This window comes from Protomyctophum bolini, assembly GCF_963924005.1.
Source record: "Protomyctophum bolini genome assembly, chromosome: 10".
NCBI lineage: Eukaryota > Metazoa > Chordata > Actinopteri > Myctophiformes > Myctophidae > Protomyctophum > Protomyctophum bolini.
The window spans coordinates 30,022,888-30,050,801 of NC_137871.1; the positions used below are offsets into that span (position 1 = coordinate 30,022,888).

Sequence of the window (27,914 nt, forward strand, 5' to 3'; positions counted from 1 at the left end):
CCCATGTTCAAAAATGATGAAAAATGAGGATAACATTTTTTTCAAAAATTCAAAAAACGATGGGCTATAACCCATGTTTTTTTAAATTTTGAATTTTCTTCAAATCCTCAAAAATGATGAAAAACGGCGTGCTATAGTATGCCGTACGGTAGGGGCTATAGCCCATGTTCAAAAATGATGAAAAATGAGGATAACATTTTTTTCAAAAATTCAAAAAACGATGGGCTATAACCCATGTTTTTTGAAATTTTGAATTTAATTTTCTTCAAATCCTCAAAAATGATGAAAAACGGCGTGCTATAGTATGCCGTACGGTAGGGGCTATAGCCCATGTTCAAAAATGATGAAAAATGAGGATAACATTTTTTTCAAAAATTCAAAAAACGATGGGCTATAACCCATGTTTTTTGAAATTTTGAATTTTCTTCAAATCCTTAAAAATGATGAAAAACGGCGTGCTATAGTATGCCGTACAGTAGGGGCTATAGCCCATGTTCAAAAATGATGATAAATGAGGATAACATTTTTTTCAAAAATTCAAAAACAATGGGCTATAACCCATGTTTTTTGAAATTTTGAATTTTCTTCAAATCCTCAAAAATGATGAAAAACGGCGTGCTATAGTATGCCGTACGGTAGGGGCTATAGCCCATGTTCAAAAATGATGAAAAATGAGGATAACATTTTTTTCAAAAATTCAAAAAACGATGGGCTATAACCCATGTTTTTTTAAATTTTGAATTTTCTTCAAATCCTCAAAAATGATGAAAAACGGCGTGCTATAGTATGCCGTACGGTAGGGGCTATAGCCCATGTTCAAAAATGATGAAAAATGAGGATAACATTTTTTTCAAAAATTCAAAAACAATGGGCTATAACCCATGTTTTTTGAAATTTTGAATTTTCTTCAAATCCTCAAAAATGATGAAAAACGGCGTGCTATAGTATGCCGTACGGTAGGGGCTATAGCCCATGTTCAAAAATGATGAAAAATGAGGATAACATTTTTTTCAAAAATTCAAAAAACGATGGGCTATAACCCATGTTTTTTGAAATTTTGAATTTTCTTCAAATCCTCAAAAATGATGAAAAACGGCGTGCTATAGTATGCCGTACGGTAGGGGCTATAGCCCATGTTAAAAAATGATGAAAAATGAGGATAACATTTTTTTCAAAAATTCAAAAAACGATGGGCTATAACCCATGTTTTTTGAAATTTTGAAATTTCTTCAAATCCTCAAAAATGATGAAAAACGGCGTGCTACAGTATGCCGTACGGTAGGGGCTATAGCCCATGTTCAAAAATGATGAAAAATGAGGATAACATTTTTTTCAAAAATTCAAAAAACGATGGGCTATAACCCATGTTTTTTGAAATTTTGAATTTTCTTCAAATCCTCAAAAATGATGAAAAACGGCGTGCTATAGTATGCCGTACGGTAGGGGCTATAGCCCATGTTCAAAAATGATGAAAAATGAGGATAACATTTTTTTCAAAAATTCAAAAACAATGGGCTATAACCCATGTTTTTTGAAATTTTGAATTTTCTTCAAATCCTCAAAAATGATGAAAAACGGCGTGCTATAGTATGCCGTACGGTAGGGGCTATAGCCCATGTTCAAAAATGATGAAAAATGAGGATAACATTTTTTTCAAAAATTCAAAAAACGATGGGCTATAACCCATGTTTTTTGAAATTTTGAATTTTCTTCAAATCCTCAAAAATGATGAAAAACGGCGTGCTATAGTATGCCGTACGGTAGGGGCTATAGCCCATGTTAAAAAATGATGAAAAATGAGGATAACATTTTTTTCAAAAATTCAAAAAACGATGGGGTATAACCCATGTTTTTTGAAATTTTGAATTTTCTTCAAATCCTCAAAAATGATGAAAAACGGCGTGCTATAGTATGCCGTACGGTAGGGGCTATAGCCCATGTTCAAAAATGATGAAAAATGAGGATAACATTTTTTTCAAAAATTCAAAAAACGATGGGCTATAACCCATGTTTTTTGAAATTTTGAATTTTCTTCAAATCCTCAAAAATGATGAAAAACGGCGTGCTATAGTATGCCGTACGGTAGGGGCTATAGCCCATGTTCAAAAATGATGAAAAATGAGGATAACATTTTTTTCAAAAATTCAAAAAACGATGGGCTATAACCCATGTTTTTTTAAATTTTGAATTTTCTTCAAATCCTTAAAAATGATGAAAAACGGCGTGCTATAGTATGCCGTACGGTAGGGGCTATAGCCCATGTTCAAAAATGATGAAAAATGAGGATAACATTTTTTTCAAAAATTCAAAAACAATGGGCTATAACCCATGTTTTTGAAATTTTGAATTTTCTTCAAATCCTCAAAAATGATGAAAAACGGCGTGCTATAGTATGCCGTACGGTAGGGGCTATAGCCCATGTTCAAAAATGATGAAAAATGAGGATAACATTTTTTTCAAAAATTCAAAAAACGATGGGCTATAACCCATGTTTTTTGAAATTTTGAATTTTCTTCAAATCCTCAAAAATGATGAAAAACGGCGTGCTATAGTATGCCGTACGGTAGGGGCTATAGCCCATGTTAAAAAATGATGAAAAATGAGGATAACATTTTTTTCAAAAATTCAAAAAACGATGGGCTATAACCCATGTTTTTTGAAATTTTGAATTTTCTTCAAATCCTCAAAAATGATGAAAAACGGCGTGCTATAGTATGCCGTACGGTAGGGGCTATAGCCCATGTTCAAAAATGATGAAAAATGAGGATAACATTTTTTTCAAAAATTCAAAAACAATGGGCTATAACCCATGTTTTTTGAAATTTTGAATTTTCTTCAAATCCTCAAAAATGATGAAAAACGGCGTGCTATAGTATGCCGTACGGTAGGGGCTATAGCCCATGTTCAAAAATGATGAAAAATGAGGATAACATTTTTTTCAAAAATTCAAAAAACGATGGGCTATAACCCATGTTTTTTGAAATTTTGAATTTTCTTCAAATCCTCAAAAATGATGAAAAACGGCGTGCTATAGTATGCCGTACGGTAGGGGCTATAGCCCATGTTAAAAAATGATGAAAAATGAGGATAACATTTTTTTCAAAAATTCAAAAAACGATGGGGTATAACCCATGTTTTTTGAAATTTTGAATTTTCTTCAAATCCTCAAAAATGATGAAAAACGGCGTGCTATAGTATGCCGTACGGTAGGGGCTATAGCCCATGTTCAAAAATGATGAAAAATGAGGATAACATTTTTTTCAAAAATTCAAAAAACGATGGGCTATAACCCATGTTTTTTGAAATTTTGAATTTTCTTCAAATCCTCAAAAATGATGAAAAACGGCGTGCTATAGTATGCCGTACGGTAGGGGCTATAGCCCATGTTCAAAAATGATGAAAAATGAGGATAACATTTTTTTCAAAAATTCAAAAAACGATGGGCTATAACCCATGTTTTTTTAAATTTTGAATTTTCTTCAAATCCTTAAAAATGATGAAAAACGGCGTGCTATAGTATGCCGTACGGTAGGGGCTATAGCCCATGTTCAAAAATGATGAAAAATGAGGATAACATTTTTTTCAAAAATTCAAAAACAATGGGCTATAACCCATGTTTTTTGAAATTTTGAATTTTCTTCAAATCCTCAAAAATGATGAAAAACGGCGTGCTATAGTATGCCGTACGGTAGGGGCTATAGCCCATGTTCAAAAATGATGAAAAATGAGGATAACATTTTTTTCAAAAATTCAAAAAACGATGGGCTATAACCCATGTTTTTTGAAATTTTGAATTTTCTTCAAATCCTCAAAAATGATGAAAAACGGCGTGCTATAGTATGCCGTACGGTAGGGGCTATAGCCCATGTTAAAAAATGATGAAAAATGAGGATAACATTTTTTTCAAAAATTCAAAAAACGATGGGCTATAACCCATGTTTTTTGAAATTTTGAATTTTCTTCAAATCCTCAAAAATGATGAAAAACGGCGTGCTATAGTATGCCGTACGGTAGGGGCTATAGCCCATGTTCAAAAATGATGAAAAATGAGGATAACATTTTTTTCAAAAATTCAAAAAACGATGGGCTATAACCCATGTTTTTTGAAATTTTGAATTTTCTTCAAATCCTCAAAAATGATGAAAAACGGCGTGCTATAGTATGCCGTACGGTAGGGGCTATAGCCCATGTTCAAAAATGATGAAAAATGAGGATAACATTTTTTTCAAAAATTCAAAAAACGATGGGCTATAACCCATGTTTTTTTAAATTTTGAATTTTCTTCAAATCCTTAAAAATGATGAAAAACGGCGTGCTATAGTATGCCGTACGGTAGGGGCTATAGCCCATGTTCAAAAATGATGAAAAATGAGGATAACATTTTTTTCAAAAATTCAAAAACAATGGGCTATAACCCATGTTTTTTGAAATTTTGAATTTTCTTCAAATCCTCAAAAATGATGAAAAACGGCGTGCTATAGTATGCCGTACGGTAGGGGCTATAGCCCATGTTCAAAAATGATGAAAAATGAGGATAACATTTTTTTCAAAAATTCAAAAAACGATGGGCTATAACCCATGTTTTTTGAAATTTTGAATTTTCTTCAAATCCTCAAAAATGATGAAAAACGGCGTGCTATAGTATGCCGTACGGTAGGGGCTATAGCCCATGTTAAAAAATGATGAAAAATGAGGATAACATTTTTTTCAAAAATTCAAAAAACGATGGGCTATAACCCATGTTTTTTGAAATTTTGAATTTTCTTCAAATCCTCAAAAATGATGAAAAACGGCGTGCTATAGTATGCCGTACGGTAGGGGCTATAGCCCATGTTCAAAAATGATGAAAAATGAGGATAACATTTTTTTCAAAAATTCAAAAAACGATGGGCTATAACCCATGTTTTTTGAAATTTTGAATTTTCTTCAAATCCTTAAAAATGATGAAAAACGGCGTGCTATAGTATGCCGTACGGTAGGGGCTATAGCCCATGTTCAAAAATGATGAAAAATGAGGATAACATTTTTTTCAAAAATTCAAAAACAATGGGCTATAACCCATGTTTTTTGAAATTTTGAATTTTCTTCAAATCCTCAAAAATGATGAAAAACGGCGTGCTATAGTATGCCGTACGGTAGGGGCTATAGCCCATGTTCAAAAATGATGAAAAATGAGGATAACATTTTTTTCAAAAATTCAAAAAACGATGGGCTATAACCCATGTTTTTTGAAATTTTGAATTTTCTTCAAATCCTCAAAAATGATGAAAAACGGCGTGCTATAGTATGCCGTACGGTAGGGGCTATAGCCCATGTTAAAAAATGATGAAAAATGAGGATAACATTTTTTTCAAAAATTCAAAAAACGATGGGCTATAACCCATGTTTTTTGAAATTTTGAATTTTCTTCAAATCCTCAAAAATGATGAAAAACGGCGTGCTATAGTATGCCGTACGGTAGGGGCTATAGCCCATGTTAAAAAATTATGAAAAATGAGGATAACAATTTTTTTCAAAAATTCAAAAAACGATGGGCTATAACCCATGTTTTTTTAAATTTTGAATTTTCTTCAAATCCTCAAAAATGATGAAAAACGGCGTGCTATAGTATGCCGTACGGTAGGGGCTATAGCCCATGTTCAAAAATGATGAAAAATGAGGATAACATTTTTTTCAAAAATTCAAAAAACGATGGGCTATAACCCATGTTTTTTGAAATTTTGAATTTTCTTCAAATCCTCAAAAATGATGAAAAACGGCGTGCTATAGTATGCCGTACGGTAGGGGCTATAGCCCATGTTCAAAAATGATGAAAAATGAGGATAACATTTTTTTCAAAAATTCAAAAAACGATGGGCTATAACCCATGTTTTTTTAAATTTTGAATTTTCTTCAAATCCTTAAAAATGATGAAAAACGGCGTGCTATAGTATGCCGTACGGTAGGGGCTATAGCCCATGTTCAAAAATGATGAAAAATGAGGATAACATTTTTTCAAAAATTCAAAAACAATGGGCTATAACCCATGTTTTTTGAAATTTTGAATTTTCTTCAAATCCTCAAAAATGATGAAAAACGGCGTGCTATAGTATGCCGTACGGTAGGGGCTATAGCCCATGTTCAAAAATGATGAAAAATGAGGATAACATTTTTTTCAAAAATTCAAAAAACGATGGGCTATAACCCATGTTTTTTGAAATTTTGAATTTTCTTCAAATCCTCAAAAATGATGAAAAACGGCGTGCTATAGTATGCCGTACGGTAGGGGCTATAGCCCATGTTAAAAAATGATGAAAAATGAGGATAACATTTTTTTCAAAAATTCAAAAAACGATGGGCTATAACCCATGTTTTTTGAAATTTTGAATTTTCTTCAAATCCTCAAAAATGATGAAAAACGGCGTGCTATAGTATGCCGTACGGTAGGGGCTATAGCCCATGTTCAAAAATGATGAAAAATGAGGATAACATTTTTTTCAAAAATTCAAAAAACGATGGGCTATAACCCATGTTTTTTGAAATTTTGAATTTTCTTCAAATCCTCAAAAATGATGAAAAACGGCGTGCTATAGTATGCCGTACGGTAGGGGCTATAGCCCATGTTCAAAAATGATGAAAAATGAGGATAACATTTTTTTCAAAAATTCAAAAAACGATGGGCTATAACCCATGTTTTTTTAAATTTTGAATTTTCTTCAAATCCTTAAAAATGATGAAAAACGGCGTGCTATAGTATGCCGTACGGTAGGGGCTATAGCCCATGTTCAAAAATGATGAAAAATGAGGATAACATTTTTTTCAAAAATTCAAAAACAATGGGCTATAACCCATGTTTTTTGAAATTTTGAATTTTCTTCAAATCCTCAAAAATGATGAAAAACGGCGTGCTATAGTATGCCGTACGGTAGGGGCTATAGCCCATGTTCAAAAATGATGAAAAATGAGGATAACATTTTTTTCAAAAATTCAAAAAACGATGGGCTATAACCCATGTTTTTTGAAATTTTGAATTTTCTTCAAATCCTCAAAAATGATGAAAAACGGCGTGCTATAGTATGCCGTACGGTAGGGGCTATAGCCCATGTTAAAAAATGATGAAAAATGAGGATAACATTTTTTTCAAAAATTCAAAAAACGATGGGCTATAACCCATGTTTTTTGAAATTTTGAATTTTCTTCAAATCCTCAAAAATGATGAAAAACGGCGTGCTATAGTATGCCGTACGGTAGGGGCTATAGCCCATGTTCAAAAATGATGAAAAATGAGGATAACATTTTTTTCAAAAATTCAAAAAACGATGGGCTATAACCCATGTTTTTTGAAATTTTGAATTTTCTTCAAATCCTTAAAAATGATGAAAAACGGCGTGCTATAGTATGCCGTACGGTAGGGGCTATAGCCCATGTTCAAAAATGATGAAAAATGAGGATAACATTTTTTTCAAAAATTCAAAAACAATGGGCTATAACCCATGTTTTTTGAAATTTTGAATTTTCTTCAAATCCTCAAAAATGATGAAAAACGGCGTGCTATAGTATGCCGTACGGTAGGGGCTATAGCCCATGTTCAAAAATGATGAAAAATGAGGATAACATTTTTTTCAAAAATTCAAAAAACGATGGGCTATAACCCATGTTTTTTGAAATTTTGAATTTTCTTCAAATCCTCAAAAATGATGAAAAACGGCGTGCTATAGTATGCCGTACGGTAGGGGCTATAGCCCATGTTAAAAAATGATGAAAAATGAGGATAACATTTTTTTCAAAAATTCAAAAAACGATGGGCTATAACCCATGTTTTTTGAAATTTTGAATTTTCTTCAAATCCTCAAAAATGATGAAAAACGGCGTGCTATAGTATGCCGTACGGTAGGGGCTATAGCCCATGTTAAAAAATTATGAAAAATGAGGATAACAATTTTTTTCAAAAATTCAAAAAACGATGGGCTATAACCCATGTTTTTTTAAATTTTGAATTTTCTTCAAATCCTCAAAAATGATGAAAAACGGCGTGCTATAGTATGCCGTACGGTAGGGGCTATAGCCCATGTTCAAAAATGATGAAAAATGAGGATAACATTTTTTTCAAAAATTCAAAAAACGATGGGCTATAACCCATGTTTTTTGAAATTTTGAATTTTCTTCAAATCCTCAAAAATGATGAAAAACGGCGTGCTATAGTATGCCGTACGGTAGGGGCTATAGCCCATGTTCAAAAATGATGAAAAATGAGGATAACATTTTTTTCAAAAATTCAAAAAACGATGGGCTATAACCCATGTTTTTTGAAATTTTGAATTTTCTTCAAATCCTCAAAAATGATGAAAAACGGCGTGCTATAGTATGCCGTACGGTAGGGGCTATAGCCCATGTTCAAAAATGATGAAAAATGAGAATAATTTTTTTTTTTAATTCAAAAAACGATGGGCTATAACCCATGTTTTTTGAAATTTTGAATTTTCTTCAAATCCTCAAAAATGATGAAAAACGGCGTGCTATAGTATGCCGTACGGTAGGGGCTATAGCCCATGTTCAAAAATGATGAAAAATGAGGATAACATTTTTTTCAAAAATTCAAAAAACGATGGGCTATAACCCATGTTTTTTGAAATTTTGAATTTTCTTCAAATCCTCAAAAATTATGAAAAACGGCGTGCTATAGTATGCCGTACGGTAGGGGCTATAGCCCATGTTCAAAAATGATGAAAAATGAGGATAACATTTTTTTCAAAAATTCAAAAACAATGGGCTATAACCCATGTTTTTTGAAATTTTGAATTTTCTTCAAATCCTCAAAAATGATGAAAAACGGCGTGCTATAGTATGCCGTACGGTAGGGGCTATAGCCCATGTTCAAAAATGATGAAAAATGAGGATAACATTTTTTTCAAAAATTCAAAAAACGATGGGCTATAACCCATGTTTTTTGAAATTTTGAAATTTCTTCAAATCCTGAAAAATGATGAAAAACGGCGTGCTACAGTATGCCGTACGGTAGGGGCTATAGCCCATGTTAAAAAATGATGAAAAATGAGGATAACATTTTTTTCAAAAATTCAAAAACAATGGGCTATAACCCATGTTTTTTGAAATTTTGAATTTTCTTCAAATCCTCAAAAATGATGAAAAACGGCGTGCTATAGTATGCCGTACGGTAGGGGCTATAGCCCATGTTCAAAAATGATGAAAAATGAGGATAACATTTTTTTCAAAAATTCAAAAAACGATGGGCTATAACCCATGTTTTTTTAAATTTTAAATTTTCTTCAAATCCTCAAAAATGATGAAAAACGGCGTGCTATAGTATGCCGTACGGTAGGGGCTATAGCCCATGTTCAAAAATGATGAAAAATGAGGATAACATTTTTTTCAAAAATTCAAAAAACGATGGGCTATAACCCATGTTTTTTGAAATTTTGAATTTTCTTCAAATCCTCAAAAATGATGAAAAACGGCGTGCTATAGTATGCCGTACGGTAGGGGCTATAGCCCATGTTCAAAAATGATGAAAAATGAGGATAACATTTTTTTCAAAAATTCAAAAACAATGGGCTATAACCCATGTTTTTTGAAATTTTGAAATTTCTTCAAATCCTCAAAAATGATGAAAAACGGCGTGCTACAGTATGCCGTACGGTAGGGGCTATAGCCCATGTTAAAAAATGATGAAAAATGAGGATAACATTTTTTTCAAAAATTCAAAAACAATGGGCTATAACCCATGTTTTTTGAAATTTTGAATTTTCTTCAAATCCTCAAAAATGATGAAAAACGGCGTGCTATAGTATGCCGTACGGTAGGGGCTATAGCCCATGTTCAAAAATGATGAAAAATGAGGATAACATTTTTTTCAAAAATTCAAAAAACGATGGGCTATAACCCATGTTTTTTTAAATTTTAAATTTTCTTCAAATCCTCAAAAATGATGAAAAACGGCGTGCTATAGTATGCCGTACGGTAGGGGCTATAGCCCATGTTCAAAAATGATGAAAAATGAGGATAACATTTTTTTCAAAAATTCAAAAAACGATGGGCTATAACCCATGTTTTTTGAAATTTTGAATTTTCTTCAAATCCTCAAAAATGATGAAAAACGGCGTGCTATAGTATGCCGTACGGTAGGGGCTATAGCCCATGTTCAAAAATGATGAAAAATGAGGATAACATTTTTTTCAAAAATTCAAAAACAATGGGCTATAACCCATGTTTTTTGAAATTTTGAATTTTCTTCAAATCCTCAAAAATGATGAAAAACGGCGTGCTATAGTATGCCGTACGGTAGGGGCTATAGCCCATGTTCAAAAATGATGAAAAATGAGGATAACATTTTTTTCAAAAATTCAAAAAACGATGGGCTATAACCCATGTTTTTTGAAATTTTGAATTTTCTTCAAATCCTCAAAAATGATGAAAAACGGCGTGCTATAGTATGCCGTACGGTAGGGGCTATAGCCCATGTTCAAAAATGATGAAAAATGAGGATAACATTTTTTTCAAAAATTCAAAAAACGATGGGCTATAACCCATGTTTTTTGAAATTTTGAATTTTCTTCAAATCCTTAAAAATGATGAAAAACGGCGTGCTATAGTATGCCGTACAGTAGGGGCTATAGCCCATGTTCAAAAATGATGAAAAATGAGGATAACATTTTTTTCAAAAATTCAAAAACAATGGGCTATAACCCATGTTTTTTGAAATTTTGAATTTTCTTCAAATCCTCAAAAATGATGAAAAACGGCGTGCTATAGTATGCCGTACGGTAGGGGCTATAGCCCATGTTCAAAAATGATGAAAAATGAGGATAACATTTTTTTCAAAAATTCAAAAAACGATGGGCTATAACCCATGTTTTTTGAAATTTTGAATTTTCTTCAAATCCTCAAAAATGATGAAAAACGGCGTGCTATAGTATGCCGTACGGTAGGGGCTATAGCCCATGTTCAAAAATGATGAAAAATGAGGATAACATTTTTTTCAAAAATTCAAAAAACGATGGGCTATAACCCATGTTTTTTTTAAATTTTGAATTTTCTTCAAATCCTTAAAAATGATGAAAAACGGCGTGCTATAGTATGCCGTACGGTAGGGGCTATAGCCCATGTTCAAAAATGATGAAAAATGAGGATAACATTTTTTTCAAAAATTCAAAAACAATGGGCTATAACCCATGTTTTTTGAAATTTTGAATTTTCTTCAAATCCTCAAAAATGATGAAAAACGGCGTGCTATAGTATGCCGTACGGTAGGGGCTATAGCCCATGTTCAAAAATGATGAAAAATGAGGATAACATTTTTTTCAAAAATTCAAAAAACGATGGGCTATAACCCATGTTTTTTGAAATTTTGAATTTTCTTCAAATCCTCAAAAATGATGAAAAACGGCGTGCTATAGTATGCCGTACGGTAGGGGATATAGCCCATGTTAAAAAATGATGAAAAATGAGGATAACATTTTTTTCAAAAATTCAAAAAACGATGGGCTATAACCCATGTTTTTTGAAATTTTGAATTTTCTTCAAATCCTCAAAAATGATGAAAAACGGCGTGCTATAGTATGCCGTACGGTAGGGGCTATAGCCCATGTTCAAAAATGATGAAAAATGAGGATAACATTTTTTTCAAAAATTCAAAAAACGATGGGCTATAACCCATGTTTTTTGAAATTTTGAATTTTCTTCAAATCCTCAAAAATGATGAAAAACGGCGTGCTATAGTATGCCGTACGGTAGGGGCTATAGCCCATGTTCAAAAATGATGAAAAATGAGGATAACATTTTTTTCAAAAATTCAAAAAACGATGGGCTATAACCCATGTTTTTTTAAATTTTGAATTTTCTTCAAATCCTTAAAAATGATGAAAAACGGCGTGCTATAGTATGCCGTACGGTAGGGGCTATAGCCCATGTTCAAAAATGATGAAAAATGAGGATAACATTTTTTTCAAAAATTCAAAAACAATGGGCTATAACCCATGTTTTTTGAAATTTTGAATTTTCTTCAAATCCTCAAAAATGATGAAAAACGGCGTGCTATAGTATGCCGTACGGTAGGGGCTATAGCCCATGTTCAAAAATGATGAAAAATGAGGATAACATTTTTTTCAAAAATTCAAAAAACGATGGGCTATAACCCATGTTTTTTGAAATTTTGAATTTTCTTCAAATCCTCAAAAATGATGAAAAACGGCGTGCTATAGTATGCCGTACGGTAGGGGCTATAGCCCATGTTAAAAAATGATGAAAAATGAGGATAACATTTTTTTCAAAAATTCAAAAAACGATGGGCTATAACCCATGTTTTTTGAAATTTTGAATTTTCTTCAAATCCTCAAAAATGATGAAAAACGGCGTGCTATAGTATGCCGTACGGTAGGGGCTATAGCCCATGTTCAAAAATGATGAAAAATGAGGATAACATTTTTTTCAAAAATTCAAAAAACGATGGGCTATAACCCATGTTTTTTTTAATTTTGAATTTTCTTCAAATCCTCAAAAATGATGAAAAACGGCGTGCTATAGTATGCCGTACGGTAGGGGCTATAGCCCATGTTCAAAAATGATGAAAAATGAGGATAACATTTTTTTCAAAAATTCAAAAAACGATGGGCTATAACCCATGTTTTTTTAAATTTTGAATTTTCTTCAAATCCTTAAAAATGATGAAAAACGGCGTGCTATAGTATGCCGTACGGTAGGGGCTATAGCCCATGTTCAAAAATGATGAAAAATGAGGATAACATTTTTTTCAAAAAATCACAAACAATGGGCTATAACCCATGTTTTTTGAAATTTTGAATTTTCTTCAAATCCTCAAAAATGATGAAAAACGGCGTGCTATAGTATGCCGTACGGTAGGGGCTATAGCCCATGTTCAAAAATGATGAAAAATGAGGATAACATTTTTTTCAAAAATTCAAAAAACGATGGGCTATAACCCATGTTTTTTGAAATTTTGAATTTTCTTCAAATCCTCAAAAATGATGAAAAACGGCGTGCTATAGTATGCCGTACGGTAGGGGCTATAGCCCATGTTAAAAAATGATGAAAAATGAGGATAACATTTTTTTCAAAAATTCAAAAAACGATGGGCTATAACCCATGTTTTTTGAAATTTTGAATTTTCTTCAAATCCTCAAAAATGATGAAAAACGGCGTGCTATAGTATGCCGTACGGTAGGGGCTATAGCCCATGTTCAAAAATGATGAAAAATGAGGATAACATTTTTTTCAAAAATTCAAAAAACGATGGGCTATAACCCATGTTTTTTGAAATTTTGAATTTTCTTCAAATCCTCAAAAATGATGAAAAACGGCGTGCTATAGTATGCCGTACGGTAGGGGCTATAGCCCATGTTCAAAAATGATGAAAAATGAGGATAACATTTTTTTCAAAAATTCAAAAAACGATGGGCTATAACCCATGTTTTTTGAAATTTTGAATTTTCTTCAAATCCTCAAAAATGATGAAAAACGGCGTGCTATAGTATGCCGTACGGTAGGGGCTATAGCCCATGTTAAAAAATGATGAAAAATGAGGATAACATTTTTTTCAAAAATTCAAAAAACGATGGGCTATAACCCATGTTTTTTGAAATTTTGAATTTTCTTCAAATCCTCAAAAATGATGAAAAACGGCGTGCTATAGTATGCCGTACGGTAGGGGCTATAGCCCATGTTCAAAAATGATGAAAAATGAGGATAACATTTTGCCGTACGGTAGGGGCTATAGCCCATGTTCAAAAATGATGAAAAATGAGGATAATTTTTTTTTCAAAAATTCAAAAACAATGGGCTATAACCCATGTTTTTTGAAATTTTGAATTTTCTTCAAATCCTCAAAAATGATGAAAAACGGCGTGCTATAGTATGCCGTACGGTAGGGGCTATAGCCCATGTTCAAAAATGATGAAAAATGAGGATAACATTTTTTTCAAAAATTCAAAAAACGATGGGCTATAACCCATGTTTTTTGAAATTTTGAATTTTCTTCAAATCCTCAAAAATGATGAAAAACGGCGTGCTATAGTATGCCGTACGGTAGGGGCTATAGCCCATGTTAAAAAATGATGAAAAATGAGGATAACATTTTTTTCAAAAATTCAAAAAACGATGGGCTATAACCCATGTTTTTTGAAATTTTGAATTTTCTTCAAATCCTCAAAAATGATGAAAAACGGCGTGCTATAGTATGCCGTACGGTAGGGGCTATAGCCCATGTTAAAAAATTATGAAAAATGAGGATAACATTTTTTTCAAAAATTCAAAAAACGATGGGCTATAACCCATGTTTTTTGAAATTTTGAATTTTCTTCAAATCCTCAAAAATGATGAAAAACGGCGTGCTATAGTATGCCGTACGGTAGGGGCTATAGCCCATGTTCAAAAATGATGAAAAATGAGGATAACATTTTTTTCAAAAATTCAAAAAACGATGGGCTATAACCCATGTTTTTTTAAATTTTAAATTTTCTTCAAATCCTCAAAAATGATGAAAAACGGCGTGCTATAGTATGCCGTACGGTAGGGGCTATAGCCCATGTTCAAAAATGATGAAAAATGAGGATAACATTTTTTTCAAAAATTCAAAAAACGATGGGCTATAACCCATGTTTTTTGAAATTTTGAATTTTCTTCAAATCCTCAAAAATGATGAAAAACGGCGTGCTATAGTATGCCGTACGGTAGGGGCTATAGCCCATGTTCAAAAATGATGAAAAATGAGGATAACATTTTTTTCAAAAATTCAAAAAACGATGGGCTATAACCCATGTTTTTTGAAATTTGGAATTTTCTTCAAATCCTCAAAAATGATGAAAAACGGCGTGCTATAGTATGCCGTACGGTAGGGGCTATAGCCCATGTTCAAAAATGATGAAAAATGAGGATAACATTTTTTTCAAAAATTCAAAAAACGATGGGCTATAACCCATGTTTTTTGAAATTTTGAATTTTCTTCAAATCCTCAAAAATGATGAAAAACGGCGTGCTATAGTATGCCGTACGGTAGGGGCTATAGCCCATGTTCAAAAATGATGAAAAATGAGGATAACATTTTTTTCAAAAATTCAAAAACAATGGGCTATAACCCATGTTTTTTGAAATTTTGAATTTTCTTCAAATCCTCAAAAATGATGAAAAACGGCGTGCTATAGTATGCCGTACGGTAGGGGCTATAGCCCATGTTCAAAAATGATGAAAAATGAGGATAACATTTTTTTCAAAAATTCAAAAAACGATGGGCTATAACCCATGTTTTTTGAAATTTTGAATTTTCTTCAAATCCTCAAAAATGATGAAAAACGGCGTGCTATAGTATGCCGTACGGTAGGGGCTATAGCCCATGTTAAAAAATGATGAAAAATGAGGATAACATTTTTTTCAAAAATTCAAAAAACGATGGGCTATAGTATGGCATGAATTGAACAAAGGGCATTGTTCAATTCATCAAAACATTTAGAGACAAACAAATAGACACTTATATGTAGTTAAAGCAACAGAGTTAAGCAACAGAAACAAACAACAATGGATTCTACAGTGTAAAGACACCAATTTAATTATAAATGTCAATAAAGTTGAATATCTAATAATATCAATTTAAAATGTATTATCCAATACAAATTTCCTTACAATTTTTTATGTTTTAGTTTTGTATTGCTATTTTTATTTGCTAATTGTAGATTGACCTACTTTTTGTTTCTGGCATTCCGCTGCTTGTTATTTTTTATTTTATTTTCATGTGAAGTACTTTGAGTTGCATTTTATGTATGACATGTGCTATATAAATAAAGTTTAATATGTGAAGTACTTTAGTTGTCAAGGATGCAGACAGAGTTGAACCCAGGAGCAAAGTCACAACAAACTAGAGTATAATAATAAAGTATTTAATAAAGAATTACGAGATATCTTACACAGGGGAATGCAGGTAGGAATCAGGCATGAATCAGAATGACATCAAAGTCAACACATGAACAGGCAGGACATCTGTGACACAGGTTATGAACTGACAATGAGTGTTTGTACTGAGTCCAGTTTTATAGTGAGCAGGTTGATTGGAGAAGTGTTCACTGCTGGGCTGATTAGGTAGTTGACAGGTGTGTAAATGGAACTGGGTGTGCTGGAATGGGATATGGGAGGCCAGTGTGGAGACTGAGGGAGAGACAGAATGTGACAGAGTTGCATTTTATGTATGAAATGTGCTATATAAATAAAGTTTACACCACTGACTGTCCCTCCATATAAAATAAAGGCGAAAGTCACAAAAGAAAATTGATCAGTTATAATTCCAGACTATGAAGAATCATTTAATAAAGGAATACTTCCAGATTCAGTTAAAGATTAGCTACAATAATTGTGATATTAAAAGTTAAATGCTCGTCATATGACATAACAGAGAGGAATGGGCCGGACCCTGCGCGCAAGGGGCTTTTTACAACTGTTATCTTAGTCTTACCCAATATTTCACTCCTAATGAAGAGTGTGATTTGTTGTTTCAGTTTTTATATTGACTCATTTTTGAACCTACAACATTCGGTTTATACATCCTTGTCTTTATGTTTATGCCACAAAGGCATGTGAGATGCATGGTGCAGAGTTCTGTCTCCATTCGAAGATGGGTTATAGCCCATGTTTTTTGAATTTTTTTAGTTATCCTCGTTTCTCATCATTTTGGACCATGGGCTATAGCCCATATTGTACGGCATACTATAGCACGCCGCTTTTCATCATTTTGGAGGATTTGAAAAAAATGAAAAAATGAAAAAAACTATGGGTTATAGCCCATGTTTTTTTTAATTTTGAAAAAAATAGTTAGCCTCGATTCTCATCATTTTGGACCATGGGCTATAGCCCATATCGTACGGCATACTATAGCACGCCGTTTTTCATCATTTTAGAGGATTTGAAAAAAATGAAAATATAAAAAAACGATGGGTTATAGCCCATGTTTTTTGAAATTTTGAAAAAAAAAGTTATACTCGTTTCTCATCATTTTGGACCATGGGCTATAGCCCATATCGTACGGCATACTATAGCGCGCCGTTTTTCATCATTTTTGATGCTTTGACAAAAATGAAAAAATGAAAAAAACGATGGGTTATAGCCCATGTTTTTTGAAATTTTGGAAAAAAAAGTTATCCTCGTTTCTCATCATTTTTCATCATAATTTATAGGTTACTTCAGGAATACCAGGCCTGCTGTACGCCCGTGGCGAGTTGGTAAGGGGCGAGTCGTTTGGTATTCGTGGGAATGTGCATACCAAATTTCAGGGAAATCACACGCTGTGTTCATGACTTGAGGCATTTAGTACAAAATGGAGCACTCCTGCAAGCGTTGGAAGTCAATGTCGATCAGGCCAACAGTGCCAGACAGAGCACGTGCGCACATGCACACAAAACCCGGGGGAGGCAATAATATTAAGACATTATTTATTTAACAGACACATCGATCATGTAAAAAAAAGTGAGGGAATCTGAATGAAATACATGTAATTCACAGTGTTATTACTAAACAAAGTTAACATAAATAAGTTGAATTCCATCAATGGTAATAGTACTGTAACTGTATACTGAATGATGCAACATAATAGACTGAACAGGGCATTCAGATCTGCCCCACACATGTTTTAACATAGAAATCAACATACAAATGTTAAAGGGATAGTTCAGAATTCTTTAACTTAAGTTGTATGAAATACTTGCCATTAATATAGTGGTTGCAACTGTATTAATTGATTGCCCTAGTCCCGTGGTGGGAGTTCTGCTCTGGTTTTGGTGAAATATTATGTAGTTCCGGTCATTTTGTGGGGGGCATAGGGTTAGGTTTAAAAGTAAATTAATTCATACAACTTCAAGTTAAAAAATCGTGAACTATCCCTTTACGTAAATTTGGAGTTTCCTTGAGCTCATCATGACAACAATAGTCATCTTACTGAACTGTAAACTGTATTGACACAGGTAATATCTACTGTCCAATAGTCCCACAAACATTTTACTGTTAGAATCACCATACACAGGATTCCAAAATGAACACCCCATCTTTTACAAACACTTTGTGCGTGCACTCTAGTTTATCTGCGACAGCAACATAGAGTGAGGAAGTAGACTGAAGTAGGCTGTCGTCATATACTTTACTTTGCAGAAGGCAAACTCAACAAATCCAACTTTAAATATGGATCTTGGCTTGGGACAACTTTAGATCATGAAAAGGTGCAGGGCAAAAGCGGAAAATAAAACATTACTATTCATGCAAATGTTGAACAGTTACACTTCCCAGACACAACACTGCAGCCAAATTAAAGCCTCTTTCATAGGAAAGATGACATTCTTCTTTCCACTGTGTGAAAATAAACAAAGGAAATGTGTATCAGTCGGACATGTTTTTTGAGTGATTCACTCAAATTATAATAATAATAAAGCTACTGTGTCACTCAGCAACTGAACTTTGCATTTTTATCATTTCGTTTTTGAATTAGGTCACTAGATCATATAATTTACTATTATACAGTAGTTATGAAGATCATTTTAACGACCAACATTACAATGAAAGCAAGACACGTCTTGGGCAATTATCAGAGTCTAATCAATAGTGAAGCGGTTGTTATAATAGAATCTATTTCTACGTTTAATGCACAAACATATACTCTCTTGCATACAACACAATGACAAAAACACAAACTCTCTAATGGCTAGCATCGAATCAACAACAAATGTCTTTCTTGGCCGTCTTTCTTTTCCTTCGCGAATCCTGTCCCTTTAAGTTTATGTGACCTGAAAGCAGCACGAGCTTGAATGAATCCTGCACTCCGTTTGACCTGGAAGCACAGATGTGTGAAAAGAAGGAGAGATACTTTTCTGATGCGTCTAACACTCTTCTGTGTGATAACGAGTCCACCCACAGACACCTTAGTGGTTCTCAAAGTGGGTGTCCTTGAGGGGGTTCCCAGCATCAGAATCACTTTAACCCTATATACCTGTATATACCCCAAAAAAAAGTTTGTAATATTTTAGAAACATTAACATTAACACAAATCTTTTATGGGGCTCCCTGGAAAACGTTTGAGAACCACTGCCTTAGGTACTAACAACTACCCATGCCTTGTATTTGAAATACCTGTCATTGCAAAATAACAGGCATATATCGAAAAGAAAGGGAGAACAGATAAATACAATTCCACTTAGAAATCAGTGGGTTGGTGACGTTTGGATGGGTTAAAGGCAGGGGGGCAGTCAGACGGATATTTTGTGAAGCCACTAAGGAAATGAAAGTTCATATAATGGCCTGTTGTGGCGCTGTCACTGGACCCAGAAAAACCCATAGCCCCATAGAAGTCCATGTATTTGGGCCCAACTTCACCTAGACTGTATTACCTTAATAAACATGGTCATGAATACTTTTTGCTTCCAGTCACTAGTTTAAAGTCTCATTTCTAATGTCATAATATTCTTTTTGGAAAATTATGGTCCCATTTATTAAAAAAATGACCATAAAGTCGCGCATGTTCTGAGGGGCGTGGCTACCGTTACAGTCTATGAACGGGATCCCCCACCCACTCGAGTCAAAATAAAAACCAACGAAGAAGAAGGGGGAAGTCCCGCCTCGTTGTCTGGGCCAGCCAATGGGCCAGCTGGCCTGAACTGGGCCAAAACGGATCTAGAAAGATGGCGACTTCCATTGCAAGGACTGACAGGCTTCATTTTACGTTCACGTTAGACCCGCGGAACGCTTTGTCCATATTTTTTACAGTCTATGGTTAAAGGGCAACTGTAAGAGGAAGGATTATAGGAACAAATAGCTCAGACCCTAGCTAGATCAGTGGTTTGACTTACATTATAGTATTGTGTTTGAGCTCACAGGCATTAACACTGGCCACACACAGTCTCAGTGTCAACATCCTTTATCAGTCCAATGGGAGGTTTTAACTATCTACCCCAAACATAAACTACAGTATGTACAATTGAGCAATGGCTTCGTTCTTTTTTTCCCTTCTTCTTTTCTGCTTCCCGTAGTGAAATTCCCGTAGTGTATAAAAAGTGACATTTCCCATCGAACACTCATTCAATGGGTAATGTAATTGTGTTTAGAAGATGGCATGTAAGTGTGTTTAGAACGGGGCTTATTCTGTGGTTGACCTTTGCTGCATTTGATAGTGCAACTGTTAAAGATAAGGCACTGTTCCTAGTGTCTGCTATCAAGAGCAATCAGGCCTTCCCTCACTCGCACTCTTGGACACTCACTGGCGAAAGCATCTTCCTCTAGACACAGAATAGCCCTGGAGACAATATTTGACAATGTTTTGGTCCTGAATTCCACCGTTTAAAATGAAATTCTAAATATATTATACATATATACATATCATACATACGTTTTGTGTGCAGTTACTTTAAAAGTGTCAAGCTCCACACAGAATTAAAAAAATGCTGTTTCTGATCAACTGCACAAGAACATCAATGATGGCATTTACATTTTGAGGATACCTAGTTTGGGAAGGTGCTGCCCATATTAAATATTAGTGGACTGCCCGTATTAAAATTATTATTATTTTCACTAATACTAATTTCACTAATTATGCTAAGGGCTGTTGATCAAAAATGACTTTTTCTCAGTATTCTCAGAAAGTTGGCCAACAACAATTTTAAAGTAATGAAAATTCTCAACAACATGGATAATATGTATTCATATATGACCATCCATTCAGTATTTCATTGTAAACAGCGAAATTCAGCAGAACGGCACTTCCTGGGAAATCTGCTATAGTGGAAGAATATAGGCCTCCTCCAGGACCCACAGTATGTTGCGTGTCAGACCGTTTCAAACTCCAATTGGGTCTCCAGGACTATAGACACAGAACTGTATTGGAGGTACCCTGCGAACATTGTCTGAAATAATTTCCACTGACTCAGAAAACTGATGCCGCTCTGCATATTTGACAGTATAAAAAAAGGAAGGACGGTAGCTTGATTCGAATTAACCAACAGATGCAAATGTACCACAGCATTGAATGCAGCAAATATCAGATTACCAGGTAGAGATCCGCTGAGATCGTACTCGTCTCAGAAGATGTTAACTGCATGTTATCTTCTTATGTAGCTATTACCGATACACATATGATCCTTAACCAGCCGCGTATGAATTGCATAGGGCGTGTGCTGGAGAAACCGAAAACTGAACGAATGCATGATAGGAGATTTACAGATGTCCAGAAGAAATTTCGTCTTCCGTTTTTCACGTCCAATCCTAGGAGTATATTTGGAGGAGGATTTGGATGATTCTTTTTTTCCACAATAAAAGTCTTTACAGCTATATTAAATAAAGACAGAGTAGCATCAACAGAACGAGCCCATGGGTAGCCTGTAGGGATGTCCACTACTCGGGAGTGTTTTTTTGTTTTGTTTCGTCTCCCACGCCCCATATTTTTCCATGCAATGTTGAACGGATAGAGGAAGCATCCGAGTTTCTATTAGATTACACCCCATCCTCACAGAGGGGTTTAGTGTCAATTACACGATGCCGCATCCACATGTTTGGAAGAAAGGGGGAAGAGACGGAGGATGCAGTATCTCCGCAGTGGTAGTGGAATGTAGGGCAAGAGTTCGACAATAACCAAGTCTCCTCACGCAATAACTGGACATTGATGATTCATGTTCCACTTCCTGACAATGCAGGCAGGGGGTGGGCGGTGCTGGGGAGCAGCTGCCAGACGAGCCACGAGGGACTCACGCCGGCATGCAGCTACGCCTTGGCAATGGACGTTTCTACGTCAGTCTCGGGTGAGGCCAGGGGTGGGACTTTAGACGTGGGTGGCCTCTCCTCCTTGGGGGAGGGGATCTTCTCTGTTGAGGATGCGATGCTAGGTTTCGCATCAGCGGGGGGGTGCTCGTTGGGGATGAGTGGGGCTGTGGATTTCTGTAGGCAGAGAAGTGAGCGCTGAAAAGAGGCAAACAAAAACATTTAGGTTATATTCTGAACCACACTAAAGCGACATGGCTTTACAACTGTCTTTGTATGGCAAGGGATATAATGTCTGCTTTCAACGGGCCAACATCACTGAAAGCACCAGCACTTATTTTTAACAAGAATAACATTTTGTTTGTTTGTTCAGTAACAGGGGTATTCCTGTCTCTACAGCTCTTTAATAAACAGAATACATTTTCAGGTGGGTGGCCAAATTTCAGCCAATCAGCACCGATACAGTCTATACGTTTCAATTTGATCGTATTCCAGTTTAAAAATGTGTCTGCTCATCAAATGTGTCTGCTCATCAGTTCCAAACTCACTTATTTATCCTGTATCCTGCGTGAGTTCTCTCTCCTGATTGGATACAATTGGTATCCCGGCCAGTGACACTCCCTGTTACTGAACAAACACTTTATAGCAATGAGTACTATCAGAATACAGAGCTATTTAACACAAATGAGTGTCATTATTTAGACTGCGTGACTACATGTAGAATACGAACATATAAGAGAATTGGACTCTACCATCTGTGAATCTATGTGAAATAATGATCGTCTAACCTAGGGAAAGGATATTGAGGGGCAATTATGGATGCTATCTCATCCTGTCCTGTGGGTCAAGACCATTCTAACTGTAGCTGGTGAATATAGTGTATCCTATACGTTGCTAGTTCAAACCCGGGCTCCCCCAGAGTTAGTGTCGAAGTGTCCTTGAGCAAGACTGAACCCCAAATTGCTCCTGATGTGCTGGTTGGTGCCTTGCATGGTTTCCGCCGCCATTGGTGTATGAATGGGTGAATGTAATGCACAATCTATGTACAGTGCCTTGGATAAAGACACTATATAAATTAACCATTTACCATCTTGAAGCATGAAAATGTGGGCATAGCATGGTTATGATTCATGACCAATTCCACAGGTATTGGACCCAAAAGATAACCCAATCGCTGCCATCCAATGAGATACACCGAGTGGCTCCGTGTCAGCGCATCACAAGGTGGATTATTAAAAGAAATGGAATAAGGAAAGTTCTCACACACCTCCTATGCTCTTTCTCCTGCTGCTCTCTAGAATTGGTTTAGAATCTCCTTCAGGCCTGCTGCTCACTGCACAATAGTCAGTGCCTGGCAGGCTGGAGCGATTTTAGTGCCAGACACACAAATATGACAGTGTGTGTGTGTGTGTGTGTGTGTGTGTGTGTGTGTGTGTGTGTGTGTGCGTGTGTGTGTGTGTGTGTGTGTCTGTCAAAAGCATTACATAATCGCCTAATCACAATTATGAGATAATCGCATAATTGTCATAACCGTTTACATGTTGAAATGTTACATTTTCCAAAAATAGCAGCAATAGGAGATCTGCACGCTTACAACATGCTTCTATTTCTACAATTTTCATGTTTTCAAGTATAAGATTATTAAATGTCAGTAATTTATTTGTATATTTAAAGATATTTGTCATATCTGTCCTGTGCAATTTGTGATTACTAAGCCTAACAGCCAAACAGAAATAATATAATTTGCATTCATGTGTTCACAATGTTCAATGCCAAAAAACTAACTAAATCGTTAGTCGCAATTATTTGCGCAACAATTAATAGTTGACAAAAATGTGTAATGGTGACAGCCCTATGCGAGTGTGACTGTGTGTGTGTGTGTTCTGTGTTCCAGTTGGCTCACCGTGGTGGTCTGTGGCACTGCGTTACTACTGTCGGAGGAGGAGGAGGGAGCAGTGTCGGCTGCGGGAACAGGCGACTCCTCGTTCATCAGTCCTCTTCTGTCCAAGACACTGGTGAGAAAGGCTCTCAGTCACAGAAAGCACTCTGTTCTCTATTGTTCACCATAGAAGGACGGAGGAGAAAGATGGACCCTTGGGGGGAGTGGCAGAGGATCGAGCGACACTAGCAGCAGTAAAAAAACACTGGCTAGAGTCATACTGTGGCCATGGCAGTAGATACAGCCGTTCAGGTGTTCAGATAACTGCCTTAACATTTTTGAATTAAAATACTGAATCACCCGTTACGTTGTATAATTTGTAATACACAGTTAGACGGTATATAACACTACCCTTTATAACTTGTATAATTAACATAACTAACTTTAAATATATTATTCACTATAATGGGACAGACAGAGTTATGGGTGTCTTTAAAATGAAAGTTTTAGAACCACTGGTCTAGAGCAGCGGTCCCAAAACCTTGGCCGTGCACCCCCTATTACCTCCTGACCTAGCTGACGCACCCCCCAGCACTAAGTCTCCTTGTATTTGGCCGAAAACATTTTTGAGTGGTGCAACCACTCCAAGGAACAGCAATGTCCGTCCTAACCTATGTGACTACGTTTAGAGTACCAGTAGGGGCAAAATGTGGTGCTGTTGTGCCAGAAACAGAAAGAGAGAGAGAGATAGTGTTGCACTGTTGCCTGCTAACGAGAGAGAGATATGCAATATGATTATTGCAAATAATCACAGAATGTCACTGCACTGAGAGACTCTAGAGCAGTGGTAACCAACCTTTTCAAGCCCAAGAGCCCATTTTATTCCCAATTGTAAGCCAAGATCTACCACTAAAACGTGTTAGAAAAAACACTTGTTTTTTTGCTATTTCTGACAGGCTCAATGACTAAAGCTTAAATTAGAATAAATTCTTATAGTAAGTTATATTATCAATGTCAAATAATATTAAGACAAATGTATTAGAAATAAAAAATATTAGGACAGGAAATACAAAAAAAATATTAGGACAGGAAATACAAATAAACTTCTTTGTTGAGTTTTTTTTAAATAAAACAAAATGCAAAGGACATGAATTGCTTTTACAGCACAATATTTTGTTTCTCATTTCAATGAATATTCACATTGGCAGATGTTCAAATGACATAGGCATAACATGACCATATATATTTGCACAGATATGGTGACATACTCTCAGGGTCAGCCCACCTTTAATGAGACTGCTGTGACTGCACTTTATCTGCAAGCGTTTTGAAATCTGGTTCATATTTAGTGATTGCCAGTCTGAGGGTGTCATTAAGATGTGAGTCAGTCATACGAGTTCATGATAGCGTCCCCGACACGTTGAATACTAAACTTATTTGTAAAGTTCGAACGCCAACTTTTAACCAAACGTGGAAGAAACACTGCACGGCTGCACGCAAATAAAGAGTGCACTCGCGCACACACATGACGGATTATTATCGATCAAAACAATCCTTAGCGTCGCTTACAAAAGCATGTGTTGCACACAGTTGCACAGCATGAATGATAAGTAATCACCGACCTGGCTGGATAAATATCAGTGGTCCATATCCATTGTGTGACCTGCTTAACGAGCAACGGTAGGCAGCCGAGTAAGTTACCAGTTTAGTAAATTAATAGTCTACTGTAGCTGTGTGTCAGATGTTCTGTCTGAAGTAGTCAAAGCCAAGGAGAATGTTACAATTTAATTCACAATCGAGCATCTTGCCCTGTATCGAATATCCCATGATAGAACAGCAGGATAAAAAAAAACTGTGGCTTTTTGTGTCATGTTTTGACAGCGGCACTAAACATTTTGACACTTTGTCATAGTGATATTTATCCAGCCAGGTCGGTGATTAAACTGATTACGTATCATTCATGCTGTGCAACACATGTTTTTGTAAGCGACGCTAAGGATTGTTTTGATCGATAATAATCCGTCAGTGCACAGTGTTTCTCCCACGTTTGGTTAAAAGTTGGCGTTCGAACTTTACAAATAAGTTTAGTATTCAACGTGTCGGGGACGCTATCATACTGCGTTCACTCTGACGCTGTGTGCTGACTGCGAGGGAACAACAGACACACAGGACACAGCAGCACATGAGCACATAGTGCTAAAAGGGGGAGGGCCGAGGGCGGTGCGGTGGAAGCAAGGGGAACAGATCTTCAAGCTAAAATGCATCGAGCCTCTACACGTTGTTAGCTTGTAGATCTGCTCTTTTTTGCGTACGACATTCTGCTGTGTATTGGCAGTGATGGCTGGCTGCCCGTCACTTCGCGATCGACGTGAAACGTTCCCGCGAGCTACCGGTAGCTCGCGAACCCCAGGTTGGTCACCCCTGCTCTAGAGACTCACTCGTCTAGACTCTAGTGACACTTACCTGGGGTATGCAGGCCCACACAGCACCTCACAGCAGTTTTTCATGAAGTTCTTGTGGCTGTAAGGGTTCTGAACTCTGTTCTTACCCGACCATGAGCCTTTGATCTAACCAACACAGAACACAAAACAGAGGTCCATTATATTATGTATCCATACCAGGGTTACTGTTAGTTAACTATAACAAAATAACTCAAATTATTATGGAAAACAAAAATGTAATCATTTTTATTATCTGAAATAAAAATAGAAATGAGGCTTAAAAATAAATAAAAACGAAATGATAACTAACCAAAACTGTATTGTGTGTGTGTGTGTGTGTGTGTGTGTGTGTGTGTGTGTGTGTGTGTGTGTGTGTGTGTACAAAAACAAAATCATAGAATTTGTTTTTACTTAGTTTCCACCTTCGTCACTTTATCAGTATCAGTTTTTAATATTAGCCTATTACAACAATAAAACTAACTAAAACATAGGCTTTTCACAAAATAAAAGACTAAACTAGCAATCACGCTTTAAAAACAATTAAAAAAGAACTGAAAATGATTAACATAAAGTATAAATAAAATTAAAACTAACCATCCATACAGAGTCTAACCATTCCAAACTACCACCCGTTCAAAGTCAACCCATTAAAAAGATATTGAACACCCTCAAGCACCGGAGTACAATCTTGCTGAACACAGCAGATTGCCTGCCACGTCTTCTGGGAGAATTTTCTTACACACTACAGTATATGCTTATACGTTATTCAAAAGCACAGCAGAGATGTTATGCCCACAGGCATGTGCTTGACCTACAAAAAGGCTGTGATGATTCCTGGTTTAGGATTAATAGTATGTTGGTGAACGCATGACAACCAGGGAGTGACTTTATTAATTCAGTGAATAAAAATTCAAAGAAACCGTGTAAAAGATTCCTACAAATTCCTACATGAATAACTCTTTTTAAAATGTGTACATGCCGCCATGTCACGGTAGCCACGTTAGCTGATACAGGGTTGGGGGATTTCAGAACTGGACCACACAAAGGAAAATCTAATAATAATGAAACCCCTACAGTAGTAGGTCAACATCTCTCCATATAGTAAATATGATCAGTTCATGTGTATGTACTGTATATTGGGCACAGGCACAGCTCAGCCCTCGGAGAGCACATACTGTACACTGTACCAGTATATAGGCCTCGGGTGGTATGGATTTTTAGGTAAAGCTCACAGTTCGGGGGGAAGGTGGATGGAACAGTGGATAGCTTTTCCTGTTACAGTGAGATCCATCTAAAAGTGCCACACAACTAACAAGTACCGCGACTGTGATTGCAAATGAGAAACTCATTGGAGGCACAGGCACAGGTGTTTTCAATGCGTTGCAAATATCAGCAGGAGTTTGGATTCACCTGGCTGTCATGGTATGAATTGATTAGCCCCAAATAAAAGCTACAGTGAGTGTAGCTACTGTGATGAGGTTCCGACACATTAGCTGTACGCCAGTGAACATGCATAGATATTTCTACACCAAACATTCAAATGACACTGATAAACCAGTGTAGTTCTTTCCACATAAATTGGAGGAAGGTGAGTAAGTATAGCCACTGGTTACTGGAGTTGCAGGAACGTGCGCAGTTTCCTCTTGGGTGCACAGTCTGTGTGTAATATTAATAATCCTTTTAGCAAAACATCTGTTTAAGAAAATGTATATTGAAGCCATAACCCTTATGTTATTTAGCCTATTATGGACGTGGACGCATGGTTTCGGTAAGTGTGCGCACACGCACGCTATGCAGATTTGTTCAGCATGTGTCGAGAAGGACCGGCGGGAGTTGTGTGACCGTTTGTTTTGAAATACAAGCCACGGTCT

The 27,914-nt window shown here is 35.7% G+C and overlaps 1 protein-coding gene across 1 annotated transcript in view; it reads right to left on the reverse strand.

Moving 5' to 3' along the window:
- Positions 1 to 21,713: 21,713 nt before the first annotated feature.
- zdhhc9 (zDHHC palmitoyltransferase 9) overlaps positions 21,714 to 27,914 on the reverse strand; it is a 28,106-nt gene continuing 21,905 nt past the window's right edge. Inside the window, exons 7-9 of the mRNA XM_080774570.1 lie at positions 26,066 to 26,169; positions 23,627 to 23,735; positions 21,714 to 21,921 (exon numbers count right to left, since the gene is read on the reverse strand). Of these exons, the coding sequence (XP_080630696.1) occupies positions 21,727 to 21,921; positions 23,627 to 23,735; positions 26,066 to 26,169 (408 nt within the window). The 3' untranslated portion in view covers positions 21,714 to 21,726. The remainder of the gene's footprint in view (positions 21,922 to 23,626; positions 23,736 to 26,065; positions 26,170 to 27,914) is intronic.